The following is a 19,483-nucleotide window of genomic DNA, read 5'->3' as shown; positions in this document are numbered from 1 at the left end:
ATTATCCATTTCTATTTTGTGAAATTGACTTTACTATAAAATTAAAACAACGTCCTCAACCAGTTAAGACAACATTGTTGCATCTTCTTAAACTAGCTGTCTCTTGATAACACAAAGATATCTACTTGTGAGGCTGGACCGCGTCAAAGCTTGCTGACATGTTATCCAGGACATTGTGACCAGACTGTCTCCTAGCTGCTCCTCTTTCTCTCCCCCCCCTGTGTGTGTGTCTGTGTGTGTTTTTGTGGTATTGGGGGGAGGGGGCACCCACCCTCCCTCCCTCTCCGAGCATCAGACCACACAGCTCAGCCCTGAGACCTGTCAAACACAGCTGGGACATCTCCCCCTCTCCCTCCCTCCTCCCGACTCCTATCCTCTCCTCCTCCTTCTTCCTACCTCTCCTCCCCCTCCTTGCTCCCCAGACTCCGGCAGGAAGCTTTGATACAGGGGTGTTGAGCAGCAAGGGGAACATTTCCATTTTTATCTGCTTCGAAAGACTCCAAGACCCTCCTCCCTCTTTCCTCAAACTGCTTATCATCAGCATAAAAGAATCTGCCATGTCCCCTTCTTCATTGTTCATGCTTCAGATGCAGCGTAATTGATATAGACATGATCTGGAAGGGGAAAGAGCAGAAATCTCTATGACCGATCTGCAATGACTGGTTTTTCCTTTCTTTTGTTGCTTTTGAGGTGCAAGTTCAGCAAAAAACAACTCGCTCTGTTTTTCTGCACTGGCTGTCAGAAAATGTCCCGTGCAATAAATGTCATGCAACATATAGTCAAAGTCTCCACTACCGAGCTACTGTCAGCCCTTGAACTTTTTCATCACGAAATACAAAGTGAGGCAGTTGCTCAAAATAAATGTTTTGGAAACGGGGGAGCGATCAAGGCGGCCTTGTCACCTGATCGTTGCTTTTAAGACTGTTTTGCACCCGGCACTGTAGACAATAATAGGTGTGCCAGTAAACTTTTGAATGTTTGCTCATTTCCACAGTCTTTCCACCAAAGACTACATCAAGTAGTCTTTGGTGAGCTCACAGTGGATAAGTGCAACTTGTTATCATATACAAAATCTTGAGCAAAATACAGGTGTTGTCTCCAGTACCTCTTTACATGCACAGCCCGCCACGGCCATGGTACATATAGACAGAAAAAAGGATGTATGAGTGATGTGTGATGAGAAATATGTGCCAGAAACCACAAAACTATTCAGGGGGCCTTGAAATGATACACTAAGAGTCACGTGGAATGTATTAAACAGTCAGGTTGATAATTGTCTACTGCTCCATATGTCTTTACAGATGATGAATTATGCTGAGGGCTACATTTTAAAGGATTGAGACAGGGAAGGGGAGAGAAAATAGTCCTGAGTGTGCAGGGTAACAAAACATCTCGTGATGCCAGATTTACGACCTAAACTGATAGTATGTCATGCAGCTTGAAGGTTAAAGTTTAACAGTCAACAAGTTACGATTTAGAGAACATTAGTGACTTTTCAAAACATATGTAAGTAAAACTGAGTGGCAGTGCATTGTTCCCTGGTAAAAGACAAATAACAATATGAGTCCTGTGTGTCCTGTTTCCAATCAGGGCAAACTGTTTATATACCTAAATAAAAGGCAGTGCATGAAGCTCATAATATATTTTATTTATTTTTCTCCTTTGCTCACCATAAAAACAAGAATAACCTAACCTTTTATGTGCAGTCCCTGGGCAGCCGTACATAGATCGTATGAAATACAATAAATAAAGAGATACAACAGTATTAAGCACAAGAAAAAATAAGCTGCCTCAGGACCACAGACTTTGCCTATGCATTCTGTTCCTGGGAAGTGGAGTAATAGCAACCTGGGTGAAATGGCTCAACAATTAAAACAAACAAACATGTGTGTCTTTAATTTCCAATATTTTTAGGCTTATATAATTAACATCAAACAAAGTGTCGTCAGTATACTAAGTGTATTAGGAATAAAATGTTTTGGACAAGGACCACATCAGGTGCCTTTCGAAGGTTTGGACACGATCAGATGTAATAAACTCTAAATGTAACTCAATTAATACATAATGGTATATAAAGGTTTAACTTTATGATCTTCCCACCAGAATTGATTTCATTTTGGTAACTGATCAGCCTTTTTTTTTTATGATCTCTGTATTTATAACATCCTGGCAAACATCCCTTTACATATAGCCTACATAAAAAAGAAAGCTATGCATAGAAATATTAAAGCAGTATCTTTAATAACAACACAAGAATAAAAGCATTTAAGCCCACGATGGAAAAAAACACAATTATAATATTACAGGAATGTTTCAGTGACTAAAATAACATTCAGCTGGTCTAAAAAAAGAAGATTGGTGATCAGCATTTGATAAAGAACTTGATGAAGCCCAGCAGACTGTAACATCCACCCTTTACCCCACCCTAAACCCCTCCCTCCATCCCTCCTCCCTCCCAGAGAGAGGAGGGAGAGAAGTTTGCCTGCGGCTCAGTCCACTGAACACTTAGCTCGTTTCATTTTGGGGAACAGCAACAAGAGCATTATTGAGCCTCCGGAGAAGACCAACAGGGAACACTGCGGAATATCCAGCTGCACAAGAAAAGAAAGAAGAAAAACCAACAACAACTCACAGCTGACTTTTTTCTTTTCTTTTTCTTTTTCTTGTTTTTTTTTTTTTTTTTTTTTTTTAACTCTTTTACCATCACCACAAATCCTCACTTCATCATTGATGTCGCCTAACTAGTGGGATAAGCTGCCGCACACGGACTGTTTTGTCTGTCGGAGGGAGGCGTAACAGAGACGAAAGACGGAAAAAAGAAGAAGAACAGACAGTCCAAGTGAAAGTGATAAGAGAGTCCGACTCAGAATGAATAATAATAAAACCGAGAAGGAGAACGAGCAGACTGAATTCACCAACCACGAAGAGGAGGTAGGTATCTACCTGCTGTCCTGATGTGAATAGGTCGGTCTGTGACCCATAATGATATCTGTAATAAAGGGACCGACAGTATATATCTGTAATATCCCTATGATGCTGTTTAACATGTAGAAGATTTATCTCTTGTAGATTTTTTTACCTTGGAAAAGTTGCTGTTGTATTATTAAACCTATTGCATGGTGCACTCCCAACATTTAATCTGATTCTTCATAAATGGGAGTTTATCATTATTTAACATCAGTTTTGTTCATCCCTCTTTAGATATATATATATTTTTTTTTACATATTTTATTTCTCATTGAGCAACCTACCTCATTCTGTAGCAATGTGTCTTTTTACTCCCGTAAAAGTAAACAACAAGGCAGGATTATAGATGAATCAGTTATGAGTAGTTACTGATTAACTCTGGACTATATTGTAGATAATTATAAGTTACCTGACAACAGACTTAATTGCTGGCAGTGCTGGCTTACTGTACCATGAAGGCAGACTTCAGCCGGCACTAAAAAGCAGCAGTGAAGGGAGTTCGGAGCCATGGAGCGAATTAGTTTTCACTGAAGCTGAGGGAGCAATTGAAGTTCAAACAACTGCTGCTGCAACATGTACGCAATAAGTCTTTGTAACCCAGACCCACTGCATAACAGCAAAGCAAGAGTGGTCTCTCTCTGACTTAACAACATCCTCACACACCAGAATGATATTGTGTGTGCCAAAAGAAAGAAACATAATGTATCATGTGAGGTAATCCACTTAGTTTCTGGTAGAAATGTGTTTTCCCCAGTTTCTTCCTCCTTTGCTTTGTAAGAATTGCACAATCTGGATCCCTGAAATCTCCTTCTCTGTAAATAAGTTTTGTAGTGGTGCATCTTTGCATGGGGTGATTTTCTTTGGCACGGAACTATCTCTATCCAGACGGCAGACTTGTTGTTCCACACAGCCGCAGCCAAGTGATGTAAGAAAGGTATATCGGATTATTTCAGATATTTCTCTTGGAGAAAATTGAATTAGGGCTCAGTGTACTGTTCGTCACTTTGTAACTGAATAGCCAAACATACGCGGCCTGATGTAATACCATATTTGGTCCACTGTTGAGGTAACCATGGATGCAGGGAGTTACTGTAGCACAGCGCAGAAGAGGTACAGAGTAGAGAACTGACTTCTTGGAAACCTGATGGAGAGTTTTCAGTGTACTCACCTTGTGACCTTATGTTCTCAAAACAGTGCTGCAGTAGAGATATTTTGGAGTTTGAATACTGTGTGTGCCAGCACTTGACTAATCAACTAATAATCAACTAATAAACTTATATTTTGACAGTGAATTGATTAACATTTGAATCTTTAAAAGGTTGACAAATATGATAATCGCAAGTTCTGAGAAAAACCCTACAAAATGCAAGATGTTCAGTTAAAAGCCATATAAAACAGAGACATTTAAGAAGCTAGGACCAGCATTTTGCCTAATAAATGACTTAAACAATTAATAGATTTTTCGATTGATCGATTAATCAACAAATTGTTTCAGCACTACACAACCCAACATCTTTGCTTAAAGCAGAGAAGGAATACTTCCTCATCATTTTAACCAATAAGGACAAAACATACCAAAACATTTTACATTATAGCATTTGAGCATTCAGAGCTGAATCAATCGGTCCATTAATAAATTCGCATTTGATTAGTTTTTTCTGACATTTGATAAACCAAACAGTTGATAGAGCAGCTTTGAAAAGAATTAGCAGATTAATCGACAATAATCCGACGATAATTGGCGAGAATAATCATTAGTTGCTCTATCTCTACTTCATTTGAAAAATAAATCTCTAGACTAGAATTGCTGTGATGTCCATGTGCAGGTGGTCCAGACGAGAGTCGTCCCTTGCATTGTGTAAAAGGCAGACAGAGAGACAGAAAGAGTGATGACCATGAGGACTCTAATGGTCGTGGAAATGTTTGGAAGCCGTCCAGACAGGCTGGGACTTACATTTACTTGGGTGAATTAAAGTAAGGTTAGACAGCACCGCTTTATCTTCTGTGTAATGATGTGTGTTGCATGCAGAGGAGCAGCACGTTTTGGGGATACTGTAGCACACACACACATACACAAACGAGCAGGCGTGGAAAGATGCACTGACACACACACACACACACACTTGTGCAGGCAGGTGTGCATATCGACAACATGTGACTAATCAAGTGACTAATTTGACATTTTTTTTAATCTGTTTTTCAAGTCTAAGTCTTTTAACACTTCTCCCATCCCGATCTTCCGCGGAGAAACAGTCACCAAGTTCACAAACACACTGAATTTAAACTACACTAAAGCATCCATAAACTCTGATGTTATGAGAGCCAAAGTTTAACAGCCTCGCTGGTATGACTCTCACATGCCAAACAACAGTGGCACCCCCCCCCCCCCCCCCCCCTTCCTCTTACACAGTGTAGTATGCGACTCAATGGATCACTGATTCGCACCAGTAAAAACGCCGTAGCGAGCTTGGCTCCTCATGCCTGCTTCATTGCTCAACCTCACACAAGCCATCACCACTGTACGCCAAAGCTTTGCGATGCTTAATGTTTATCTTCTGCGGTCCAGCGATCACCAAACATGGTCTTGTTGCAGACAAGGTATGCAGGTTTCAGCCACGGCAGCATCTAATCTGACGAGCTGGTTTGATAAAGCTTTATTATCAGGCTTTCTGGATGCTTTCAAGTACTGTGGCACTCAACGGCCACTAGTCGAGGTGACACACCGTCTCTCACAGGGCGAACATTGAAGATATGTTTCCAGCAGCTGTGGTTTCCAGGCCTTGTATGGACAAGAGACACGGAGACGCTTAAGAGTAGATTTGATTTCCCTAAGAAGTGAGATGGTTTAGCAGAACAATTGCATATATCCTTGTGAATGTTGGGAAGTTTGTTCATAATGACTGTGTTGAGGTGACATATTCCGGACGTGATTTTGCCATCAGAAAGGAAACGTATCATTACGGAGAGCATGCAATGAGGGAACAAACCAGTTATTTGTTATATTTTTTGTGCGGAAATGATTAGCAAATGAAATCAATTGACATATTAGCTGATTAAGCAACTATATTGATAAATACATCGCTCAGTCATTTTTAAAGCGAAAATATTCAAGCAGAAATAATAAACATTCGCTATTTCCAACTTCAAGAATATCAGGATTTGCTGTTTTTTTTCCGGTTTGTGTGATAGTAAACCGAAAAACTTTGGCTTATGGGCTCCAGTGCAAAATTGGCAGATTGGTCAATTATGAATAAGCCTACATTTAATTATCAGTTCATCATTTAAGTCATTTTGAAGCGAAGAGTGCCAAAGCTTTGCTCTTTATAGATTTAACAACAGTTTGATCAGTACAAGAAAACAATCATTTATTTACTTCAGATTTTTTATAGGCCTGTTTTTTGTTAATGAATAGAAGTGTACGGGTTGTGAGTACATGGAATGTATTAAAGTTAACCAAGTCACCCGACTAAGTTTGACCTTTGACTTCCTTTCTGTCAATTCCCCTCAAGCTAACTGGTGTTTATTTAAGACCTGCCCAGTCTCTTGAGCCGTGGAGGTCAACCGTCAAACCCGCACCTGATTTTTGACGAATGAGTGAACACAGGGTGTCTCTCCTGGATGTAACAAGTCGAACACAGCAGGAGTTTGAACCTCAAAAGGTATCTGTTGATTCTAGTTCTGGCCGACCATAAACATGTAAGTGGATCTTTACAAGCTCCCAAAGAGAAACAGAATATCACTCAAGCCGAGTTCAGCAAATGTGCCGGATCTCCCTGGGGTGTAATTGGATTGTTCTTGGCCTGCTTTGGGTATCCACCGGGTCCTCTTCAAATAGCAGGTCATGTGGCCAGCATGACCTTTTCCGTGGAGAGACGTAGGTGGGGAGAGCTGTGCTGCTTGGAGAAGCACGGCGAAGCAGGAGGGAGGCCAGGCCGGTCTGTCGCACGCTGGTGTGGGCATGTGTGTGGTCCGTACGTGAGCATGTATCTATGAAAAGGGCACGCAGATATGTTAATGCTCTGTGACATGAAACGTTATCAGAGGGGAGCTCACAGGGTAAAGCGGCCATGGTAGGGCGACAGGGAGAACATATAAGGAATCTCACCTATCGTTGTAGACAATACAAGCAGATATTTTATATAGGTGAAGACTGTAAAGTAAAATTGCTAAAATAGATAAACCATGAAATACAAGTTAATATACTGAGTAAAAACAGGCTGACACAAGCCGTTAAAACCCTGCCCCATCTCCGTCTGATAGGTAGGAGTTTATTTATAAAGGTGCGAGGGGAATTGTCATCTTATCTTAGCCATTTGTCAGCTGGGCGACAAGAGGTATTTGAAAAGACAACAAGGCTTAGCGTCAGGAACGGCTGGCAAAGGATCCTGCTAAACTGATGTGAGACCAAAAAAAAAAAAGAAAAAAAAAAAAGATAAAGAATTGGACTCGATATTTAAATATACATACAGCTATATATAAACGATCAAAACTGACCGAGAGTGAGGAGCGGCGTCTCTTATGTGGTGCTGCTTTCGTTTAAAGTGCCTAGACAGCGTCAGCCATCTTGTCTTGCATTGTCATACTGTGTTTATGTGCTTGGTCTGTCACCTCCACTTTAATAATGCTTACTCACAAGCTATAATTATCCACCTTACAGTATAAAGTGGTTCTTCTCTCGACCCTCCTTCACACTCCTTTTATGCTCTGCTCTTGTTTTCAGTCAATACTTCTATAATTCATCTCATTTATTTTCTCTGCCCCCCCCCCCCCAACCCCCATCTGTCCTCCCCCTTCTCTCATTCTCCCTCTCTACACTTTTATCTCCCTTCCCCTCCGTTTCCTTCCCTCCTTCCCTTCGTCTGTCCCACCCTTTTTCTGCCCTCTCTTTATCTTGTTCTCTAGCCGTTTCCTCCCTGTCTCCCTCCACCCTGGTACTGTTTATAATTTGCCACTCTTCTTCTCCCCTTTCATCGTGCTCTCGCTCACTCTCTCGCCCAGCTTAGTCCCAGTGGACCAACTCCTTATCCCTTATCGGCCCATACATTTTGAAAGCATGACCCTGAGATCTCTGAACAGAAGGACCGTTTATGGTCATGGGAAGAGCCCTAAAGACAAGAGTGAGCCAGGCAGAACGGTAACAGGGAGAAACTTGTCTGGCCGACTATCCAACTGTGAGCAAGGTCAAACTGCTCAAGATTAGCTTCAAAAGATGGGAAAAATCAAAACAAGTCAGAGTTGGTGCATAGGCCTCGATGGATTAGTCCATTAAATGCTCTAACTAGGTCTGAAGTTGTCCATTGTCGGCTTTAATGATCTACTTTTCCAGGAAAGGAATATAAACTTTCTCTTTAGTCAACTCACTTTACATAAAAATAAAATAAAATACCTATTGTAGGAGTTCATTGTGATGCAACATGAAGATGAATGTGTAACTTTTCTGACATTGTTTTAGTTGCTGCCCTAGATTGTATACCCTCACTATAAAATGTAATATTTAGTAATACAGCTTGTTTCCCTCAGATGCATTCAAGTAAAACTGCGTCGATTGATCGATTCATTGTCAAATGTTGAAATATTTGGCAACTATTTTTTTTGTATTTTTTTAAGAAATAGAAACTTAGAATTCTCTGATTCCAGTTTCTTGAATGCGAATATTTTATGGTTTCTTGATTCTTCTGTGACAGTAAACTAAATATATTTGAGTTGTGGACAAAACAAACCATTTGAGGCTAAGTGGCAATTTAAATGCTAAAACATAAACTAAAAGCTGTGCAAGTAAATAAAAGTTTGCAAGCATTGGCTAGCTCCAAGACCCTTGTGTATTACATTGAAAAAGTGTGCATTTGATATTGTGTGAATTTTCTTATAAAAAGTTAAAAAGTCTTGCTTTAAATATAGACAGACTCTAAACACATCCTAAAAGATGAACTATATTTAGTGCTGAAAGTCAGGTTGACAGATAATAATTTGTCATGTTATAAAAAATAGTGTTCATTTGCTGGTCTTTACTAATTTGACTATTTGCTGATATTCTCTGTTTTATATTATCGTTATTTGTTAATATTTTGGATTAAGAATACTGATTGGACAACAAAGCAATGCAACTTGTGATAGACGTTTGTTTTAACAATTTATTCACATAAAAAAACTTAAACAGAATGAAAACATGATACATTTTTTGGGGATCCTTAAGTGCTGTCACTGATAAACACAGGAACAGCTGCACTATCGCGTTAAGAGAACACATCGGCAGTAGGCTTACATTTCCTCTTGGAGACACAGAGCATGACTGAGTATCTACTGTTGTTTTTGTCTCCACTTGCACGGGACACTTAAACCCTCTGCCTACCCAACCTCAAAACCAAACAGTTTAAGGTGTCCACTTGGGCAGGCGGCAACAAAGGAAGTCAAGGAAAGGCAGACTCGGACTTGGCCGAGTAGTTTGCGTTAATGAGCTCTTTGGAATGTGAAGTCAATTCACGGGGACGCATCAGATAACAGAGATGAAGAAGAGAGCAAACTAGTACGAAAGATTATGATGAACTCTTAGCTGACAGCCGAGGAGTCAAACTGATGTGTAGCTGACAATCTGTGAATGGGTCGCTCCTCTCTTCCACACGTCGTTCAGATAATACCTTAAGGCCTTTTTTCATTGAGGTCAAAAAATGGTTGTTACAAAAGAAAGAGCACATATGTCATTAACACACGAGAGGGTTATTTTCCAGGTTAGCTTTTAAACAAGGGAAACTGTAATGGAGAGGGGAAGAAAAGAGCAAGAGCAGGAAAAACACAGTAAAGTGGGCCCTTACTTGCTTTTCCTAGGTCATTTGTTTTAAATGTCTTTTAAAGGTTAACCTGTTGGAACATTTACAGGCCCTTACCGAGCTGTAATTGTTGGTCGAAAGCACTTGTGGGAGTAAGAGAGAGAAGGAGAGAGAGAGAAAAACAAAGAAACTCTCCTCTCAGAGTTTCACTCGTGACGTTCGGAGTGTGCTCAACCTCACCGTTGACCCCTGACCCACACAATAACCCGAGCCTAACCTGTGCCCTCTGACCCCGAATGTGAAACTTGACCCTGTTGAACCCCAGCGATTAAGGGACAAACAGAGTCATCCATTTATGGTCGTTTGACACCTCGCGGGTCTGCAGTCTGTCACTCTTCACATTCTCCGACACGGAAGATGAAGTGGAAAAAAAAACAAACTGGTGAGGATGACGGAGAACGATGTCAACACAGAGCAGTGACAACTTGGTTAACAAAAGAATGTGAGAGTCTGTCAGTTAGTCTTTTTTTAATAAGGCGGCACTCAACTGATTCAAGAGCTCAACTTGGCCTGTGCTCACAAAGGCTTCTGTGTAGACTTTGATTTTAGCTTGGTCACAGCGAGGGAGACTTGTTTGTGGATTTGCAATGAAATATTTTATCTGAGCTTTGATTTCATATGCAGGTAATCACAGCATCGTAGCATGCACACACTCATCCTACAATAAGGTACTGTGCCCAGCTTCAAGGTTAGAGCCGTATCCTGCCACATCTGGCTCGAAGGACCTGTATCTATTAACTTGGCTGTCAAACACACACACAAAGGGAGGGGGTGAAAGAAACACATAGTAATCATCTCACATCGCATCAAGGTCGTGTCCCTCATTTCAGCCCAGAATGAGCGGTCAAAAAAGCACTCAATTAAAGTCGGAGCAAATATCTGAGAAAGTCACACAGTGCGGGCAGAGTGTAATGAGACAATAGGTGTAACACGTTTTATAAGTCTACAACGCAGGCTGAATGGAAATTACACATTAATAAGTTGCGAGGCCATTTAATTAGACAAATCAAGCGGCTTTTTTTAATGACTGACAAATTGGAGGAAGAAAATTTGAGATACTTTAATGGAAGTTTTGAATGGTGTTCCAGTCAGTTATTAGGTCAATTTTGGCTTTGTTAATTAAAGCTTCATGACGTTTAATAGTGGGAAGGCGGTTTGGTGGAAGGTCCGGGCCTAAGTAGGCTTTGCAATTTTATTAGTTGAGCCAGAAAAACCCCATAATTGAGCTAAATTTATCCTCCTTTGTAATTCTTTTACTTAGTCTGTCTTATTTAAAGGATCATTTGGGTTTATAACAATTTAGATCTTATTTTTCTAGGTATAGCCACTGTTTCTATTGGTGGTAGTAGTAAACTCACTAAATAAATTCCTAAGATTTCAAACACAACCAGTAAGAAGATTAGACAGTTTCATCTAGAAAAAACTTTCCAGGTTAGCCAGATGTATTTGGAGAGGAATACAAAGGGGAACTGTAAAATGATTATGCAAATTGTTCGTCGTTACTATCCAGACCGACTTCCTGATACAAATTTGACCTACTGTACTTTTCGTTGAGGGATTATTGCACTTTTGTTTGACTTCCAAATTAAGTGGTTGGGAAAACGTGGCTCCACCATTGTTTTTTTTAAGACCCTTTATGATAGTCAGAATGATTGGGCTTCTTGCCAAGGTGGACTAGTAATGTCATTGTGTCCCCAGTAGGGCAGAATTGATTGGGTGATTATTTGATTAATTGATTAACAGAGAATATTTGACAGTAATAACACAAACCGTTCTCTGGTTCCAGTTTCTCCAATGTGAATATTTGTGGCTTTTTCCAGTCATATATTGTGGTATACTAAATATTTCAGAGTTTTGGACTCTTGAATGAATAAAACCAGGACTTTGATAACATCATATTGGGCTCTGGTAAAAAAAAAAAAAGATTGCATTTTCATAATTTTCTGACATTTTATTGGCAAAAGGATTAATTGAGAAAATAATTAAGATGACAATTTGATGATAAAAATAATCTTTAACACTTCCCAGATCTCAGAAATTACTTTCCTGAGTATAATGTTATTGCAACATGCAGAAACAACAACAACAAAAAGCAATCCTCAAATAGTTTTGATGAACCAGTGTTATCCTTTAAGATAATGTCTCACAGAGCCCTCACCCCTCCTCCCCCAGCCTTAGGGTGGCACCAGCAAACCTTCAAGGTGCGATGATAGAGTATCAATAAGGTGATGACCTCATCCGGGGCTTGTTGAGGCAAGGATCTCTGATTAGAGGTGCATTGATCCCATGGGACTTACTGCAGAAGTGGCCTTAATAGGATGTGATGTTTCTGGCCTGGGGCTCCAAACTCTGCTGTACTCTGCTGTGGCGTTGCCAGGGAACTGCGTTGGTACGCCGGCTGTGAAGTACTCAGCTGGCTTGTGGTAGGTAGGGGCTGCTGTTTTTTGATCGAAGCCTGCCTCAGTGTTGGTGTGTGAGCACGCCATAAATGGTCAATGATTCAAAGGCCCATACCAGGCCACTCAGCACTATGGAAATGTAGGTTTGTTACTCACGAGGAACCAATAAAACAATGTTTCTAAAGCCCAATAAAACAGCGGCAGAGGTAGTATCTTTGCTTTTTACGAATCTGCAGAATCTGCTCATCCCCTGGCTTGACCTTCAGTTTACTACATCATGAAACTTTGATGTTTCACTTTACCTGGTGGTTTTCATGCTAGTTTTGAAAGCAACCTAAATAAAGACAGATACCGTGATCAGCAGCAGATGTGTGCACGCCGAACCGATCATATATCACAACAGCTGACGTCAGGAAGTCTCGGAATGAGGTTCGGCGCATCCAAGAATGTCCCATTGTTCTGTGCGTGTAGAGGACTCGCTGGATTCATGCAGCATATCCAGCTCTCAAGTTTCCATTGGCCTCATGACCGAAGATACGAGTTAAAATCAAAGATGGGATCTCAGATAACTTGGTGAATGAGAGTTAGATGACGAGATTTTCTTAAGCTGCGAGCCAACCTTCTGCTTAAGGTACAATTTGAGGAAATGCTGCAGTCTGCATGATTATCTTGTCAAAATACACCATTTTATTACTGTAATCTTATTTGAAAAGTCAGGGCCAATATATTTACCTAAAAGTAAATGTATTGGCCCCCTAACTTTTCACTTATGCATCATTTTAAGGTACATTTTGTGGTCATGTGCAGCCTCAAGTCCTTATTAGACATTTCAAACCCACAGTTTTGATGCCATTATGTGTGAGTTGGTTGTCTGCGCCGCAAAATAACTTTGGAATTTTAGTTTCATCACGTCTTCTGTTTCTACTGCCCTTTTTACTGCCACGTTCTTAGATTTATCAGCCTTAACTGCTGTCAGCAACTGCCCTTGCTCGTGTCTGATTGATACCATCCTGTTCTGACTCTTTGTTCCCATGCAGCTCCATATAAGGAGACCCTCTGAAGGAGTTTACTTAAACATAGCTGCCAGAGACAGAGCCCAGTGACAGGCCTGCAGAGTTCAGCTTGACTCAGATAAGATAAGATTAGAGCGAAGGTGAGAAAGTCGCCGAGGTGAGATATTTTGGCAGGATGGCCAGTTTGGCACTCGCCAGTTATCGCTCCCCCCCCAGTTGCTAAGCTCCTTTGTTTGTGTGTTGCTCTGCCTTTGGCATCAGTAGTGCGTATCAGGTTACATGAGGGAATGAGGTGTAGTGTTAGTTCAGCAGTTCCTTTGTCCCCCGAGTTGTGAATCTACTATCTAATGAATGTGGGAGCTTTGGATCTACTCCGTGTAATTGCATACCTACGGGTTTATTGTAAATTCAGCTGTAAATAGAATCTGAATATTGAATAAATAATGAAATTACACGTCCAAATCCACTATCACATTATTGATGTGGGTGTGTTTAGGGTGGAGCTGTTGGAAGTCTGTTTGATGCTCACAGTCTATTGTTTCATTTTGATGTCTCATGTGCCCTAAAGCAATTATTTTCTTGTACCAAGCCAACTTCAATTCGGTGATAATTCCAGGTATGATGTCTGATTAGTGCCTGTTTATTTAATAAAATGAACTAAAATGATGTAATGTCTACCTTAGATATCATAATACCGGTTAATTGGAAAAATGTTGGATTTTAAATTATTTTCATTGTTTTGTAAAGCTTAAGAGAGGTTACATGCAAAGGCTTTGTGTTAATAGAAGACACATTATTGTTAGAAATACCTGCATTAAGAACTCTTTACCATACAGACCCATTATCAAGGACAGACACATCTACAAGTACATGTAACAAGTAGAATTGTCCTGTTTATTTGCCTCCAAAATGTAACCAAAATGTAATTTGTGAGCCGTGACTGGACCTCTCAACAGTGGTGTCTTGTCGTGCTGCTATGTCTATGATTACTAAATGTTGCCATTGGTGCTATGTGTCTGCATATATGTTGAAAGAACTACTGCTATTCACACAAGCCTTTCTAGACAGGCAGCTTGATAGTGTTATTTAACATATAGTTGTTACACTTCTGTATCAAATGGACATTTATTGTTACTGTTTATTCCTTTCAATATTAAGACCCTTTTTTGGCTCGGCAGAGTCTTTATTTTACCTTAACTGTTAATAATCTAGCTCTTAACAAAAAAAAGATTCCCCATCAACACCTCTGCGATTCTAATTGGACAGTTCTGTTTGACATTTGAGTGGCAGGCCCTTCAGATATATGTTGCTCAACTTCAATCTTTACAATGTAGTGCACAGTAACTTTTGTTTTCCTGTACATTCTCCCCATACTTTCCAAGGCAATATTTCTAGTTGATCCCTTTTCTTAGCACATGAAGTACGACAGATGAGTTCACCCCCACCCACCCGCTATCGGCTGTCATGATTTGTTACTCAGAGTCTACCTATTTTTCATCTCCACCTTTTTTCATCTCTCAGGGTTGACTTTGAGGTTGTCAGCACCACATGCAGTTTAAAAATGTTGGTTTTAGGTAGCTGTTTTAAAAAAAGGACTAATAATAGCAGTAATATTTCCTCACTGAAGATATAAGTGTTACCATTTACAATTGCTGCTTTTGACAAACAAAAACTGCCAGAGCATCACAGTGCATTCATTTCCATCTCTGATAACAGACGTAATTATTATAACAATGTATTTTGCCTGAAAACCCATTTAGTCACTATCATGTTTCCCACCGTCTCTGACTCAGTAGGCAACAATTAAATTATCATTTTGATCTCTCTTAGCGAGCATATACATTGTAATTCCCCAGCAATGCCAGCTCAAGTTGCAAGTTGAAAAGTTCAGATGTAAAACAGAGGCTAGCACTGCGAGGGAGGATTGCCATAAAACGCAGCAGGCCGTAGATTACACAGGAGAATACAATACACTTACTGTAGAAAAGGTGTGTGTGCGATTGGGTGTGTGAGTGTGTTTGCCGAGCTGAAAAGACATCCCTATCAGTATTTGAAAAGTCTATCTTATAGTGAGAACTCGTGTTCAGTTTCCTTGTCCTCATTATCTCATCTGTTACTGTCAGGTGCTGTATTCCAGGTAGCTATTTATAACTAGTGGAGGTTAATGAAAAATACATGATCTCTTTCTTGTCTTCCTCAGGTCCGAACGCTATTTGTCAGTGGGCTACCATTGGATATTAAGCCGCGGGAGCTCTATCTCCTGTTCAGACCATTTAAGGTATGTTTGTATGTTTTAAATGGATGGGCTGCGGCTATTCTTAGCAGCTTTATTTTTTTGTTCAGCAGTCAATGGGACCTCCATTAATGGTGATGAAATAAACGGCAATGGAAAACTTTCCCGCGAGGTTCAAGTGTCTGTGTTCTTAAAGCTGAGGTTCAATCACATCTTGATCCACGGGAAGCTTACGTGTGTGTGTGTGTGTCTCATGGAAAAATGGCTCGCTGCCTGCGATATACAAAAACAAAGCTATTTGCTGCACCTCAGAAACTTGTGAGACGCACAAAGAGTCCTCGAGTTAAGTTCTAGTGACTGCATGTAGATGTTGCAAGCTTTTTGTACCGTCGACATGATGCCATTAAAGTGAATAATGGCACAATCGCTATGCATCTAATCTCTAGTAGATAATGCTCATGGTATGTACTCTGTGGTTTATATCGGGATAAGTCAATCTTGATTTATCTGGTAAGACGCGTCATTTGGTCCATATGGTCTTCATAAGGGCCCTTTGAATCGTAAAACAGTAGCTAGACAGTGGTGACTGCAGTGCAAAACATTCAGAACTTTTCACTTAATGCATGTGTCGTTATGCTTTAAGTTGGCACAAATAGAATATGTATTTAAATCATATAGCTGTTGTCTTTGTTCACCTTTTTGACAATTTCTTTGTTTGTTTCAGGGCTATGAAGGATCCTTGATAAAACTCACTTCTAAACAGGTATGCTACAAGATTCATTGAGGGCCTTTGTTTCCAGACAAAGAACATAATGAATAAAAAAATACGCCAGTCTCTCGTCCTGCTGTTCACGTTTGCATACTAAATTTCTTGCTCATCAACACCTTCGATTCTTTTGGTCTTTCCTTTATCCTGAGTTTTTTTTCTTCTCTGTGTTTTGACAGATTAGCACCCTTTGTCAGGTGGTACCTGGAATTGGGGGGAAAAAAGTATATTGGGGGGAGGGAAGGGAAAAAGTGTTGCACCAACTTGCCTTTGGCAGTCGGATAGTATGCTTGTAGTTACAGACAGTCAACTCCGGTGGGATGTGCGGGGATGGGAAGGGAGACGGGAAAAGAATTTTGAGGTGTCAAAGCGAGTGTTTTGACAAGAGCAGTACTGACGGTTGAGTTTTGCCTCCAGGGCCGCGGGACTGAAAATGAGCTCTGCTGACAGGTGTCCACATCAAGAGTTAAGCAATTTAGCTTCATGTCAGTGTACTTATTAACACATTACACACTTTTCCCATAAAGACATGACATGCTCATTAGGAGGGGTTTAGGGCGATATTGATCGAATGTGCTGACTATAATACCGCTTAACTAAGAACAAAGGAAAGATATTTCTTTCCCGGTAGTGAAATTTCTTCAGAATAAGTAAAATCACATTGCATGGTTTGGGATTTTCTCTTTTTTTGTTTCTTTCAAAAGGCAATAACCAACTATTCAAATGTATTATGTTTAAATACATTTGGGTCTACTATTACTATTTTTGTTTTGTGTTTATTTTAACAGATATTTTTGTTTAAAAAACACGTAAAAAGTAACCGAACACTCCCTTAAATCTTGCTTTTGCTGACCTCTATTGGTTTAAAATGTTCACCTTGCTACAGGTGGAACAGGGTAAACTGTGCATCAGTGTGATGGATGGGTTTGAAAGTTTCTTTCAGAGAGGGCGGTAAAATACTGCTTTTTAAATTTTCACAATGTAATAAATGTGAGTGTTATGTAAGTGAGATGTTATTTGTGAACTTTGGCCACCCTTTTGCACCTCCCCACCTCGCCTCATACTTTCATAATGGCCATCTTACCCATGTTAGATGTCAACTTGCTTAAGTTCAGGTATCGCAGAGCGGGGTGCAACATTCCTCAGGCTCGTCTTTGTTAAGAGTGACTCTCCTCCCGACTAATGGCAATGACAACGGCGGCATAAATCAATCGATCTCCCTCTCCCTTCCAGTCCAAGAAACACACAGCCATCTCCATATATAGCAAGAGCCAGATCTCAGACCCTTTCTATTTATATTCCTGTTACGCTTCCTCCTCCTGACGTCTTCACTTAGTCCGTCTTTTCTTTTTTTCCTCTTTCTTCTTTTCTTTTTCTTCCTCCTCCTCTTTCTCTACTTTTTTCAAAATTCCCACAACCCAAGACTGCTTTTCCAGATCACACACAGCAGTGCAACCCCACGGGAGCAACATGTTTAGAGATTTTTATTTTCTCCTCACCCCCACCTCCTCTCAGCATCCCCATCCACACAGGAATACAGCACAAAAAAAAGTGCATTCTTTGTTCAGATCCACAACAGCGGTTTGAAATCTGAAACCCAAACCTGCATCACTGTGTATTATTTTATTTGTGTGCTCACTCACCTTTACTGTTGCAGACACAGGCTCTAGAGTGATGTCATTCGGAATACAAAACAAGCACCGGTGAAATAGATGTATCGCATGTTTTTAAACTGGCAGGACTTTTCCAGGAGGGTCTTAAAAACTCTTTCTACCTCTTGCTTCTTTCGTTTTTATTCTCACCTTCGACCTCTAAATCCCCCCCCCCCCTCCAGTTCATCTTATTTTCTATCTCTTCTCCTTTTTCAGCTTTCACCCCCTCTCTACCTCTCTCACACTCACTCTCGCACTTTCTCTCTCTCACATTGCCGTATTTGGGCATAAGGGAGCTGAATGATGAACTCTCCTTGTACAATGTTAGCGCCCAGCCTCCATTTCTCCCCCCCCCCCCCCCCCCTCTCTCTCTCTCTCTCTCTCTCTCTCTCTCTCTCTCTCTCTCTGTCAGTACGGTTTTATAAACAGGGCAAGAGAGAGAGGGAGAGACAGAGAAAGAGGGGGGTTGGGTATGATATAAAAATGAAATAATAATAAATAAAATAAAAACATGTCTATGTCACTCAGACAGAAATGCCGACTCAGTTTTCCTGCCTTAAACCATGTTTCTTTCTTTTGTTCTGTCTCCTTGTCTCCCCAGCCGGTGGGGTTTGTCAGCTTTGACAGTCGATCAGAGGCGGAGGCTGCTAAGAATGCCTTGAACGTAAGTGTCATGCCCTCCTCGTGCTCCTCTCAAGCACCAGCTCCGTGCTAGCATATCTTGTGATGACTTGAAAAATGTATCTCTCTGCCTCCTGTGCAAATGCATTTCATATCAGGGAAATCCAGACATTCAAAAAGACAGAAAAAGTCAGCGAAGACAAACATATCATGGCTCTTCTTAACAGGTTTGTCTGAGTGTTTCTGGTTGAGTAAATAAAGCCTTTTTTCTTAAGGCTTTGCCATGGATTTTGCAAGGTCAGGAGGACCATTAGCTCTTCTTCTACATATAAATAGCAGATATTGATCTAGGGTTTAATTTTAATCTCACTTATATCAGAATGTGGCTCAGTAGAGAGCCTTGATGAGGCAGAATATGAAAGAGAGCCCATCCTCACAGGGTTTTATTCAGCTCTCTTGAAACAAAGCACAGATAGACAGTAATGAACATCAGCTCTCACCCTGCTTTATTTTCCTCCTTGTTTTTTTTAAAGGCGTCTAGATATAGACCACATCTTTTACTTTAACGCTTCTCAAGTTTTAGTTGATCCCTTTGTCACAGAAAAAGATCAGTTCTATCATCCTCCTAAAGTGGGACTGTGAGTACGCGTCAACTTTCAGACATTGAGAGTTTTTGGTGCGCATCAAAGGCAGAGCAGAGAGTTGAAGCAAGTTGAAAAATTATCATCTTATTATGAGCCAACAATAGTAAGACTGTTTCCATAGAATCACTCAGTGGGGCTGAGAATTGAACAGTGCTCTTGTTTTTCGGGGGAAAGCTGCGTCCCGGGGGTCATATGGAGATAAGCCAGATTTTTGCAAACATCTATCTGCATATTGAAATATGGGAAAGACAGAGGGAAGGAAGGGGATTTGTTTCCCGTCAAAGCAGAGCAGATATCTTTTTAAAAACACTTGATTCTCGCAACAAAACCATTGCGGCAATTACAATCACCACAGAAACAAAGC

The 19,483-nt window shown here is 40.5% G+C and overlaps 1 protein-coding gene across 2 annotated transcripts in view; it reads left to right on the top strand.

The window, feature by feature from the left end:
* Positions 1-2,510: 2,510 nt before the first annotated feature.
* The window catches only part of LOC129093419 (RNA-binding protein with multiple splicing-like), a 33,829-nt gene continuing 16,856 nt past the window's right edge, over positions 2,511-19,483 (top strand). For both annotated transcript variants that reach the window (XM_054601433.1, XM_054601432.1), the window contains exons 1-4: positions 2,511-2,931; positions 15,404-15,481; positions 16,161-16,199; positions 18,456-18,518. In XM_054601433.1, the coding sequence (XP_054457408.1) occupies positions 2,869-2,931; positions 15,404-15,481; positions 16,161-16,199; positions 18,456-18,518 (243 nt within the window). In that variant the 5' untranslated portion in view covers positions 2,511-2,868. The remainder of the gene's footprint in view (positions 2,932-15,403; positions 15,482-16,160; positions 16,200-18,455; positions 18,519-19,483) is intronic.

This window comes from Anoplopoma fimbria, chromosome 7 (genome assembly GCF_027596085.1).
Source record: "Anoplopoma fimbria isolate UVic2021 breed Golden Eagle Sablefish chromosome 7, Afim_UVic_2022, whole genome shotgun sequence".
Taxonomy (NCBI): Eukaryota; Metazoa; Chordata; class Actinopteri; order Perciformes; family Anoplopomatidae; genus Anoplopoma; species Anoplopoma fimbria.
The sequence above is the reverse complement of the archived record's forward strand: the minus strand, read 5'-3'. Positions and strand labels throughout refer to the sequence as shown.